Consider the following 13701-nt stretch of genomic DNA (forward strand, 5'->3'; position numbering starts at 1 on the left):
TTTCTTACTTTGAATATTATTCTGTGATCATGGAAAAATGGCTTGACATTTATTAATAATCTTTTGATTGATAATTTTCTAGGACTAAGAGGAATCTTTTTTGAGCCAACTCTGAATTATACAAACTGAACTGAAACAAACATGCTAAAATGCATCAGTCCTTGCCTGAATACTTTGAAATGCTTTCTGCCATTTTCAGTGTCAAATCTCGGATCTGAATGAAAATGTTGTTTCAAGCTCCAGAACACATTTTCTCCTGCGGAATGCAGACATGTTATTGTGTATAAATGGCTAGGATAATAAGCTTTTGCACAGATTGCTTGTATCGTCTCACAGCTGTGGGTCTGTGATATCTTTTAGGTTTCTAATTGTTAGAAATAAGAACATGCTTTACTGAATTGATTCTTTTCATCCTGTTCTGGTTTCTAGCCTAAATAAATTCAGTGGGCTCCTCCACTTAAACTCACATGTCAACAGGAATTACCAAGTTCTGATAAAGACGAACCCAGGCCAAGCTGGTTCACCATGTTGTTTCAGAAGAAGGCCTCTGTTTATAAGGTGATTAAAGTGCTTATGCTTCACCCCAGGCAACTGAGGTCAGACTAGTTTATGTCTAGATTTCAAGGGGCCCATGTAAAGTGATATGTGTCACTGGCAAAATGAAATGACCTTTGGGGTGAAAAAAGGCACAGGTGGCAAAACAAACAGATTTTCTGTGATGTCCCGAGCATTGAACAAGTGCAGTGCTCTTTGTTTGAAAGTAAATGTCAGTCTCAGCATTGCGTTCCCGAGCGTGCAGATGTGTGACCTTGCAAACATGGCTCATTGATATTCTTGTAGAGAGGTGTCATGGAGGCATTTGGGAAATCGTTGCTTCTTGTTCTTTAACTCATAAATATGAATGAAATCCATGTGTTTTGAGTTTGTTTGCTGATTAGCATGAAGCAGACAAACAGAATTGTATTTATAGCGATTGTTAGCAAAGGTTTATTTGGACTTTTTTACTATGTTGTTGCTGTTTTTAATTAATTATATCATCTTTAAAAATCCGAATGTGTTTATCTCACATTACACTCAAAAAGTAGAAATTAATTTTTTAAATGTTGCAACAGAATTAAATTCTATTTTGTATCTGTGTCTTTTAAGAAACCTAAAGAAGCATTGTAGTGAAGTTCACCTGGATAATAAGAATCATTTTATGTTTAAGGGGTGGCTTAGGTTGTTGGTACCATTTCCTAGAAGAACCCTGTTTCTTACTTCTCTGCAATGTTTTCCATTTATTTGCTGCTTTCCTCCTTTGTCTTCATAATGATGTTTTTACTGATTCAGTTTAATTCAAAAAACCTTATTGATCCCGAAGGGAAATTAAATGTACTCTCACAAGCCTCTGAGATCGTCAGAGAATTGCTGGGTTTAAATTGCAGACATTTTGACTCTCTTAACAAAATGTTGACATCTGAGGCCTTTTGCTTTGTCATAGTTTTTTCTAAATGTAAAAAGAACAAAAGGGACGGAGTAAAAACTTTTAGATTATGCACTTTGTATAAATTATGTTTTCTCACGGAAGAGCCACGTTTATAAAGCTGCTTGATGCACTGACCTTCACATCAGTTTTAACTTTATGCACAGGTCATATAGCTACTGTCTCATTTCTCTTTGGCTGCACAAACTGTGTTTTTTTTTAAATGCACAGAAGGATAGACTAAGGGTAATAGAGGAGTACATCATTTTAAAATTAAATCAATTAATGCTAATGGAAAGATTCGGGTTAATGAAATTAAGAGATAATGCTAATATTTCATTTAAAAAGTTTTATATGAAAAGTCTTGCAGTGGTATATTAAGAGACATGACAAAGATCTAGTAATAATTTAACAGGCGCACAGCCCAACATGAATTAATTTCCCCACAGATCTGAATCTAGTTTCCTTGGGATCCTTTTAGTCTCTTCTGTGATCTTTTGGAAGCGGATATAGATGTTTGTTTTATCTTGATTTTTAAGCTAACCCTGTTTGTTTTTGCTAAACTGACTGTTTGCTGTAAGTGCACTGAGTCCTCAGGGGGATGTTATTGACCTAGACACACATCCATGTTAATTCTTAGGGGTCCACAAATATAAAACTATTCAATTTCCTTAACTCATCATGCAGTAAGATTAAAAACAGAATATGAGGGGTGTAAAAAGAAAATGGAAAAACTGTTGGAAGTTTTGGCTACAGTAATGCCTCTATGAATTGGAGCACTTAGCACTGTGACCCTCAAACCTTTGAAGAGCCTCAGTGGAATTTTGGAAATGGTGGAGGTCCAGAAGAGCACTGACCCTGGAACAGTTTGAATACTCTATGGAAAGTGAATCTTAGGCCTCTGGTAGATGACCTCGAGCTTGAACCATGACTACCCATTTTGTAAGTGATAGGATTGCTTGTTTACTGTATATCTTAAAGGAATAGTACACCCAAAACATGATTAGCCTTCATTTTCTACTCACCTCCATGCTGAACAACACTCTGGAGTACTTTTTTGATATCTCAAATGCATCTGGAGATCTGGGAGGCTTCTTGCTGTCTGCTGACATTCAAATAATGGAGGTCCATGGCGCCCGAGACAGAAAGGTCCATAAAGGTCCACAAAAACGTGTCAATATTCCTCCATACTGCTCGTCCAATGTAATCCAAGTGTCCTGAGTGGGTAGCATCCAGAATTTACTCGAAACGAAGTCATTTAGAACGTTTTAGAGCCTAAACAGTAGTGTATAGGATTTCCTAATAGCGCCCCCATGCGCGCTCACGATTCTACGGAAGCCGGCAGACCAAACCGGAAGGAAGTGCGCATTCAGCGTCTGGTCTGCCGATAATGCAAGCGTAGAAGAAGAAATGTGCTGTTTACCTGTGCAAAGAAAGAAACAACGAAAGAAAAATGTCTGAGGACTTCAGTGTTGAGGAAGAGCATGAGTTCTTTGCCGAGCTGAATGCGCTGGTTTGGTCTGCCGGCTTCCGTAGAATTGTGAGCGCGCATGGGGGCGCTATTAGGAAATCCTATACACTACTGTTTAGGCTCTAAAACGTTCTAAATGACTTCGTTTCGAGTAAATTCTGGATGCTACCCACTCAGGACACTTGGATTACATTGGACGAGCAGTATGGAGGAATATTGACAAGTTTTTGTGGACTTTTGTGGACCTTTCTGTCTCGGGCGCCATAGACCTCCATTATTTGAATGTCAGCAGACAGCAAGAAGTCTCCCACATCTCCAGATGCATTTGAGATATCAAAAAAGTACTCCAGAGTGTTGTTCAGCATGGAGGTGAGTAGAAAATGAAGGCTAATCATGTTTTGGGTGTACTATTCCTTTAAACTAAAAAAGACTCCCCAAGTAGCAATAAAACACACATAGAAGAGGTCTGTTCTGTACCATTTTGATAAATTGGTGGGATGAAATAAGAAATCATGACTTAGACTTTGACAACTTTTATTGTCATTTTGTTTACAGTGTGTATACAAAAATTAAATTTCGTTTTGTACAGCTTTCAAAACAGTTCCATTTTAGAAAGTCCAGCAGTGATAAAATGTAAATAGTGTGAGAGAAAAGGCATGGTGCAGAAAAGGAATTGATATTGAAGTTCAGAGCATTCAAATAAATGGTGCAAATGTGCAGTATTTTTGGTTTGGTGTTATCAGTGTGATGCAGAGTTTGTGACATGATTTAGAGTTTTTTCAGCAGTTCAGCAGTCTGATGGCAGTGGGGAAGAATCTGTTGCAGAATCTGTTGGACCTGCACTGAATGCTGCGAAGCCTCTTTCCATAGGGCAGCATAGAGAACAGTCCATGGTGGGGGTGTGAGGGGTCACTGATGATGTTAGGGGCTCGGGACATGCAGCGCTGGGAAGAAATGTCTTTAATGGAGGGAATAGGAGCCCTGATGATCCTCTCTGCTGTTCTCACCACTCTATTCCCTTTCTTCCAGCCTGAGGCGCTGCGCCTCCACACCACACGGTGAGACAGCTGGTCAGAGTGGATAGAATGGGTGGGGGCAGGTGGGCTCTCCTCATCCTCTGCAGAAAGTACAAGAGCTTTTGTGCCTGGTCAGGTGAGGTTGTCAGTGATGTGCACCCCCTGGAATTTGATGCTGCTGACCACCTCTACCGCTGAGCTGTTTTATGAGCAGTGGAGCTTGGTTAGGATGTTGTAGTCTGTGATCACACATATGCCTTGCCACATCCTCCTGGTGTTGCTGGCATTGTGGAAGAGATCCTGGATCTTCCGGATGTGGTTCTGCTTCACTGATCTGACAGCACGGTTCAAGTTGACTCTCGCTGTTCTCGGTGCCTCTTTATCACCAGATTTGAAAGCTGAGTTCAGTGCTTATAGCGATTTCCGAACCTCCCCATTCATCCAGGGTCATAGGTTGGCCCGGGTGGTGATTTTCTTTGTGGTGCTGACATCCTCAATGCATTTGTTGATGTACGCTGACACAGTCATGGTATACTCATCTATATTTATCTTGTTGTTATAGGCTGCTGCAGTCTTGAACATGTTTTAGACCGAGCATTCAAAGCAGTTCTGGTGTTTCTCCATGGCCCCCTCAGTCCACACTCTGACCTCCTTCACTGTTGGTTTTGCCCTGATTAGCTTGGGCCTGTATGCAGGTATTAGCATGACAGATACAGTAGGTGATCTGATGACCCGAGGTGGGGGCGGGGAGCTGCTCTGAATGCATCTTTAATGTTAGAGTAGGCTAAATCCAGTGTTTTGTCAAAATGACAAACCAGATACATTTAAAAGATAAAGTAGAAAGATTAGAAACCAATCTTATATTTATTTGAAAGGTCTAGATTTTAATTGACTAACAAAAAAAAAATTAAAAATAAGTCTGTTTAAACAACAGAGAAATGCAAGAAAAAATTACATATTTTCTTTCACACTGTTATCAATTTTGCTGTTGCCATCTTTTGCTTTGTTCCTTTATGCATCTGAACCGATGCCTAAACCAGCTTACAGGAGTCCTTCAAATGAAAAGCTAAGGGAGGAAAATCTAATTTTAACATGATTAGTTGCTTCAGTTATGACATGTCTGTGTAAATCTTCTAAAATGCAATCAGTTTGGTACAGCTGGTAGTAAAATATAACTAACATCTGTTTGTAGTTGTTATATACTACCTGCTTTTAATCATGTAACATTTCTTTAATTACCATGATAATCCAATAATTTCTTGGACTGTTATCTGTTCCTGGGTGTAAATGTTTTGACTTTTTCTATGGTGCAATCATGTGGTGAACATGTGTGGGTGTGATTGAATTACGTATTACAATTATTCTCTGAGTAACAGTAAACCTCCTCCACCCTTAACATAATGTCAACATTTGTATTTGTCAAAATAAGTTTTCCCATCTTTATTCTTGCACCAAATCTATAGATAGGGCATCATTTAAATTAATTTAAATGCCCTCTCCAACTAATTATAAAGATACTAATAAATGCTGCAATAATCCTTACTGTTGTTGAATAAAGCTGCTTAACATATTTTAATATAAACAAAGAGACAATGACTGCACCATATTACAGAGTTTTTCAGTGTTTGATTGGACACTTTCGTCATCTTTTTAAAGTGGGGCAGGGCAGGTCTGAGTTCAAACTAAATGATCAAAATCTGGCAATGAAATATTGGATAAAACAACACTGTAACTTCTGAAAAGCATAAAAGCTCCCAGAGAGTGGTGTGTGCTGTGCCTATAAGCCACATACTGCCTTCGCTGTCTGCAGATGTTTAGGATTTCCTATGAGTACCACTTCCCTATACTCCTTGTTTTGTAATGTCATAAGATAAAAAGGAGTAACTAATCTGCATTGTAGCTTCAGAAAAAAAAGTGAAGAAGGTGTACATACCCATGGCAATGAGTGGGACTGACACTACGAGTTGCTCAGGGAAGTGTGTAACTGCCAGCTAACGCCTGGCCACATTAACTCTATCACAAACAGTTTGATTTGAAGATGTTTTCTGATGGGCAGTTTATTGTGACAAAAAGTATTTGTATGAATTTATAAAGGTTTAGCTTTCTCCAGATGTGTTGGAACTGTGCCGAGAGTTGTCCCAGCACAGTAACCGAGATAACTGTTGAGTGTAAATGGAACTGGACCGTGCCAGACACAACCGAACCGTGCTAAACTAGAACTAGTTCAACAGTAGGTCTCTGATAACAAAGAGTGCATGAGCAGACCACGTCATCTCCTAACAGTCAGCTTCCAGTAGTTGGTAGTAATGCACATCAGTAAGTTGCTTGACAACCACCACAGAACAGAAGAAGAAGAACTGTAAACAACAATCAAAATCTTATGAAGACTACATTTCATAAAATGGCATTAAAATAGCATGGTGCGACCAATTCTTGGCCTGACTCTCTGCAAATAACGAAATATCACAATTATAATCAAACATAATGTCCTGAATGTTACGCATGCCGCCATTTTGATTTGCATGATTCCCTCCTTCAATCCTAGCAGTAGTACCGTAGATCAACACAAGGGTGTGAGGAACCGTTCTAGCATGATGTGTAAACGATTGTAAAGAACCAAGCTCAGCATGGCTAACTGATCCAAGCTCGGTCTGAACTCTGCACGGGTCGGTTTCAGAGGGGTAGTGTAAATGGGGCTAATGCCTCTCTGGGAGCTTTACAGATTATTTTATGATTACAATAACATTGGGATTTTTTTTATAAAATCTAAATAAATCAAATTATTATTTTTAGTTTTGCCAATATAATACATGTAAATGTAATCTGAGCAGAGATGGCAAAAGTACTCACTTTCCGTACTTGAGTAAAAGTACAGATACTTGTGTTAAAAAATACTCTGGTAAAAGTGGAAGTACTGATTAAACTTCTTTACTCGTGTAAAGTAACAAAGTAGAGGCTTGTAAATTTACTTAAAGTATAAAAGTAAAAGTAGAAACCACTTTTTTCATGCCGTTGCCTACATTTTAAATGGATGTCTGCCAATAGGACTAGATCTCCGTTGTGTTCATTTTCAATCATGTCGTCGTCCATACTACTATGCTAACGCCACCGCCACCAAGCTGCAATGATTTGCCGCCAATGAATACCGCCGAATCTGTCGATTCATCTTGTAGTGGTGCGTCAAATGCAACGTAGATTCCCATCCAATTAGATTGAATTTGGTATTGATGAAGTGAAAAATAATAACGGTAACTCCATTGAAATGATTCAAAACTAAAGTAACGAGCCAATTTTTTAAAATGTAAGGAGTAGAAAGTACAGATATTTGTGTAAAAATGTAAGGAGTAGAAGTAAAAAGTCACCATAAAAATAAGTAGTAAAGTAAAAATATCAGAAAAATCAACTTGAGTACAGTTACGAAGTATTTGTACTTCCATACTTCCCATCTCTGAATCTGAGTAAATCAAAAATGTTCAATTTCCTTTCATTTTAGAAGGTTCAAAGGTTTACAATAGATAAAGGGTCGAAAGCTATCCATACCAACTAAATGGCTATGCAAAAATTGTGTGTAACTGTGATTAACTGCCTTTCTAGTTTAAAACATAGAGCTAATCAGGGGCGTCTCAAGCTTTTCAAAAGTGTGGGGGATATGGTCGGTCCGAGGTTGTTGCAGAGCCAGTTAAATGTAGCAAACATGTTTATCATACTTCTGTGGTAAGATGTTTCTGCCATATAACCATAGAGCACATAAGATATATTAATTAATATATTACCTTACTTTCATCAGCACAATTTAATTGAAGTGGCTTGTACTTGCAGCGGGTTCGATTCCCGGCCCGTGGTCTTTCTGCATGGAGTTTGCATGTTCTGAGCATACATGGGTTCTCTCTGGGTACTCCGGCTTCCTCCCACAGTCCAAAAACATGACTATTAGGTTAATTGGCTTTTATAGATTCTCCTTAGGCGTGATTGCGTGCGTGAATGTTTTTTTTTTGTCTGTTTGCCTCTTTGTTGCCCTGCCATGGACTGGCGATCTGTCCAGGGTGTACCCCGCCTATCGGCCATTGACAGCCGGAAATGGGCATCAGCACCCGTCACAACACCAGCAAGGATAAAACGTGATGGAAAATTGATGGATAAATGGATGGTTTGTTCTTATCTTACACCTGAGCCATTTAGCACTGTATCTCTCCCTCCGGTTGTTTTTAACCCTACTATGAAATATATATTCAATCATTTTGTTGGAAATCGTCTTGATTTATTATTTACACACTTTAGGACTCAACTGCACATTTTTTTGTCTCTGTCCCTCATCTTTTCCTCTGTAATTAATGTTTTGTATCACAATGAAAGACAGCTCTGTCTGGAAAGATTGCTAAACCAAACAGAGTGTATAAAGTCCTGAACCGAATCCGATTTTGTGTTTGATCCGACAGAAAATCGTATCGGACAACTATGCCAAGAAATTGATCCCTTCGTTCAAAGTTAGAGGGACGTAGAATCCAAGTTTAGGTTTTTGTGTTTGAACATGAGCTTAATATGCCTAAATGTTTAAGTCTGGTCACTAAATAAGCGGGTTATTGTCTCATATGAACACCATAGTTGTCAAAATTGGGTTTTGAAAATAGGGAGATGTTTTTTTCATTTGTGTATTGGTCCACAGGATAATTATTTATCAATTCTTGTCTCGTATTTTAAATCTTATTCTGAATATTTTGTTTCTTTGACTTTCAATTAATAATATTTAAGGTCAATAAAAAAGCTGTTTTAGAGCTGGGAGCTTTTTTATCAGTCTCTTGTATTCAACTTTACATTTCCTGTGAAATCTATGAATAACTTTTCCTAAAACCTGCCTGGTTTTTCCCTGCACGACATATTTTCAGGAAAGTACCTACCTGTAAAAACCCTACATCATTCTCCCTGCTGCTGGTATCTGGTCCATCTCCTCTCTGACTCTGCTCTGTTATGGCAATAAACATTTTATAAAATGTGAACAGCAAAGTTTTGAAACAGAATTAGGAAGAGAAGCAGTAAAAAGTATTGTGATATTTAACTTTAAGGTCACTTTTATGCCATAGATTGTTAAATCTCTTCCCTGACTCTCCTCTCATATTGTGACCAAAATATTGGTACTTTAAATGTATGGAGAGCAGAAGTTGCAGAGGATTGGGTTTATTCCAGCATCAAAGAACTTATATTATTTAATTAATGTTTACGATTAACATATTAGACTGTTTTACCTTGTTATCATTTAACCAACCAGTTTAATTTGCAATTCACATTTAACAACTTACACAATTTTGGGGTAAAAAACTGAAAAGTTTGACGTTTTTATAAGCAGTTTATTTTAATATAGCAGTTAAAAGTTGGGACAGATCTTTTTAAACATTGAGCTATAGGTGATAGATGTATTACTGAATAAATGCAGCGCAGACATAATGGATTTAATTCAAATAAGGGCTCAAAAAAGGTCCAAGCCCTGTCAATACATCTCCCAGCTAGTTTATACTCCATGGAAAAGGAATAACTAATATTACTCAACTTTGTCCCCTGCATCCAAGAAAAGAAAGATGAATCTGTGTTATGCAAAAAACTCACAAACTGGGTCTCTGTTCAACACAATCCCTTGCCAAACTTGAGAGAAGTGCTTATCCTAGCTAAATATTCTCAGCGGATTGCATCGTTTCTCGAAATGCAGAAGAATGTAGTGAATTCTGGTTCATTTAAAAGCACCCACAAGCTGCTTACTATATTTAAACCAATGAATGTTGAAACTTGTTTTATTTTTTCTTTTAAGCACCAATAATGTGAAAATTTTGAATTGCTCTATTATTGTAAAGATCAAATTATCCTTTTCTTTTTTTCCCCTTGTTTGAAAACAGGGCTTTTTTAATGAGAAAGTATATCTGGCCACATTAATAATTCATTGTCACTCTAGACTTGTTTATAGAAGTTAAACATAATTACCTGGAAGTGTCAAAGTCCTGAGTTGAAAACTTCTTGTATCTCCTAACTTGTCATGACTGATGACAGTTTTATTTTTAGTTTGTGTTACACCTAAACATTTTATCATCGGCAACCAAAGTGCCAAACTAAGCAAGCTGTCAATCTTTCACAGTATAGTATATGTGTCTTCTGCAAAATGTGACAAGTTATAAAAAAAGCCCTATTTCAACACTTATTCTTACTGACTCACTTCTTCCTAAACCCTAATGTAACTAAGGTAACATGTTAAGGTTGTCAAATGGGGAGATATTAAAAACACAAGCAATAAGACTAAAATGGAATGGAAGAAACCATTAAGCTAAACTCTCAAATGACCTAATTGTTTTATAAAAATGCACTATAGGGTATTTTGTTTCTTCTAAGGTTTCTTAGATCAACAAATTAACCAATAGATTAAAAAAAGAAGAGCTCCTCACTTTTCTTGTACAGTTTTTCTTTTATACGACGACTATAGTGAGCAAGCTGACATTTTATTGAAACCTGCAGGCAATGTTTTTTTAATCTATCCCTTTGCTTTGTGATCTTATTTCCCTTTGAAAAGATTTCCCGCAAAGAAACTTATTGTTAATGTCAATTTGATATCTTACAGGAGGAAATGTTGCAAAGGCTTCAAGTTTGTGATGGGCCAGTGCATACCTGAAGGTAAGATAAGAAGTTTGAATGTCACCTTAGAGGATCCTGCCAAGTATCTAAGTTCTTCAGAGTCTCGATTGTCTGATTATTCCCAGTATTTCTTGTTACCTGCTGTAAAGTCATACTATAATCTTTTTTACCAGATTATGATGTGTGTGCTGGCGCGCCCTGTGAGCAGCAGTGTACTGACCATTTTGGTCGCGTTGTGTGCACTTGTTACTCAGGCTACCGCTATGACCGAGAACGCCACAGAAATCGAGAGAAGCCCTACTGTCTGGGTAAGATCTAAAACAAATGTACCAGTGATTAATAGGATGTATTCTTATGTATTCAATGACCTTATTATTGTATAGTATTATTGTACTTTAATTGTAAATCCAACAGTTACAATAAATAAGGCCACGTTATTTTGGCACGATCCAACAGATTACTTTAAAAAAAATAATCTTGAATACAGAAAAAATTAATACTTGATTTAAAAAAAGTAGAATGAGAATAATATCAAATAACAGCAATAATACAGAGGCCATCAGTGCAGTATTTCAATAGCTTGCGGCAGAACATTGTGCAGCAGTCTGGTTCTTGTGCTTTTGATGTTGCCGTGACGGACAGTCGCTGTCATTGGAAGGAGTCTGATCATTTTCAGTGTGACTCCTTCAGTTCCTCTTGCAGTCTTCTAAAAGGCTCTTTTCTTGCATAAAGTGGCAGGATTAACGTGTGGAGATCCAAAATGTTAACATGCTCTCTATAATTTGTTTGTTAAATACTGTAAGGACACTGGTAGAGAGCTTTTTTTTTAGCTTCAACAGAAAGTTTCTCTGATCTTTCATCAGCAGGTGTTCCTAACAAGTAGATAACCTGTCCTGTGTTTACCATGTTAAACTGAACTGGACACAAATTCAGAACTGAACACACAAATCTGAATGATACCCGATGCTTAACTTAATCAAACTCCAATGCAAACTCAACATTGTCTCTGTCACAGGCAGAAATGTAAAGGAGGCATCTTCATCTGTACACAGTATGCTTCATATATATTGTTATTGTTGTGATTGTTGCGTTTTCTTCATGGAACTGGGCTAATAGCTAAAAGCTGATATTAAAAAAAAGGATTGATCAAGAACGGCAACAATGAAAAGATGCATTTTAATCAAAGGTGTCTGTTTATCTAAAAATCATTACAATGAAAGCAAATCAAAAACTTTTTCTGCATTATGAAAATAACCATGATAAAGTAATACTGGCCATTGAATGAGCAAGTTCTTTGTTATGTATTTTTCTTTATTTTCTGTTTGTAATTGTGTGTTTCTGAATTATGTCTGCAAAAGTCTTAAGAGCTGAAGAGGTAATTTTATTTTTTTTGGGACAGTTGTAAGGGTATACTTCTTTCAGGTCCTATAAAATCATCAGTTATTTTAGTTGTTACATTACCTACTCCTATTTAAATTAAATAAAAATAAAATGAAATTACATATACTGTGTCGAACTCCACAAAGATAGATTGCCTCTACCCTAACACCTGCCCAGCTTTGGTGTCCAACCTGAAGCAAAGCTCCTGCAGGTAAAGTTCTTTAGGTTATTGAGGGACACAACCCTCTGACCACAATACAATGGCAATCCTGTAGGGGGGGAAACAGAAAATGGCAGTAAATATTAAAGGAGAAGTTCGGTTTTTTACACTTTAAGCCCATTTTCTGTAGTGTCCAGGATGAAATCGAATGATCGACACCAAAAGTTTGACAATTGCTCCTGTCTCTGCTTTTTGGCTCATTTAGAATCACCCCCTGGCTGCTTTAGAATGGCTTGCATAGAGCATGTCCGATAATGTCCTTAAAACAACCTTAAACGTTCTTTTTTTAAAATATGCTACTCACCGGGTCGTCGGCGCTGTTCAATGACGTTCCAAAAAAAGTTTCGTAAAGAAAAAACGTTCCTGTAGTGTTTTATTTAGCATTTTGTAAATCCCATTGAGTTCTGTAGGAATAGTCAATATTCCGCTGCCACCGGAAACGGAAATGGGGCCTGTTTACACAGTTGTAGTCTTTTCGCTTCACTCTGTGTACTCCGACGTCGAGGTGCTAACGTCTCTGTTAAACACTTTAAAAAACTCTGAAAATGGAATACGAAAGGTGGATTCTTGATTCTCGACGTCGGAGTACACAGAGTGAAGCGAAAAGACTACAACTGTGTAAACAGGCCCCATTTCCGTTTCCGGTGGCAGGGGAATATTGACTATTCCTACAGAACTCAATGGGATTTACAAAATGCTAAATAAAACACTACAGGAACGTTTTTTCTTTACGAAACTTTTTTTTGGAACGTCATTGAACAGCGCTGACGACCCGGTGAGTAGCATATTTTAAAAAAAGAACGTTTAAGGTTGTTTTAAGGACATTATCGGACATGCTCTATGCAAGCCATTCTAAAGCAGCCAGGGGGTGATTCTAAATGAGCCAAAAAGCAGAGACAGGAGCAATTGTCAAACTTTTGGTGTCGATCATTCGATTTCATCCTGGACACTACAGAAAATGGGCTTAAAGTGTAAAAAACTGAACTTCTCCTTTAAGAACTAAAAGTAAGATATTGGTTTGCTGTTAATTATCTTATATTAATTTGAGCATAATAACAATAATAACAGAAAAGCAAAATGAAATAAAAAAAAAAAGCCCCAACATTTTTTTCTAAACAATATAGATAACTTGAAAGTTTGTTGTTTGTTATTTTGTTTAGGTGTTTTGGTTTAGAAATAATAAATCCTGAGAGTGGAAAGCGCAATAAAAACTGCTGTGGTTATTTCTAAAACAGCATAAAAAATAGAAAGTGAGTGGGTCCTTTACAAACATTTTTCCACTGTTTGTGTTATCAGAAGGTGACTCATGTGATTCAGAAACAGATTGATTTAACAACAGTTTCTGAACTTGAAACAACACGATCACTATAATGAATTCCATGGAGCTTTTCTGCATCGTCAGTTTACTGATTTGGCTTCTCCTTTCAGAAGGAGAGAAATCTCATACTACAACTCTACAACCTACTGATTGCCGAGTGGTCATTTACTAGAAGGATCGGTGCAGGGGTTTAGATTCTCCACTGACTGCAGGCAGAAAGGAGGA

The 13701-nt window shown here is 37.4% G+C and overlaps 1 protein-coding gene across 2 annotated transcripts in view; it reads left to right on the forward strand.

Annotated features, from left to right (window-relative positions):
* Window positions 1-13701, forward strand: part of ccbe1 (collagen and calcium binding EGF domains 1) — a 72699-nt gene that overhangs the window by 36343 nt on the left and 22655 nt on the right. For both annotated transcript variants that reach the window (XM_038274925.1, XM_038274924.1), the window contains exons 3-4: window positions 10545-10597; window positions 10732-10866. In XM_038274925.1, the coding sequence (XP_038130853.1) occupies window positions 10545-10597; window positions 10732-10866 (188 nt within the window). The remainder of the gene's footprint in view (window positions 1-10544; window positions 10598-10731; window positions 10867-13701) is intronic.

This window comes from Cyprinodon tularosa, unplaced genomic scaffold (assembly GCF_016077235.1).
Source record: "Cyprinodon tularosa strain WSP-4 unplaced genomic scaffold, ASM1607723v1 ctg94, whole genome shotgun sequence".
In the NCBI taxonomy this organism is placed as follows: Eukaryota; Metazoa; Chordata; class Actinopteri; order Cyprinodontiformes; family Cyprinodontidae; genus Cyprinodon; species Cyprinodon tularosa.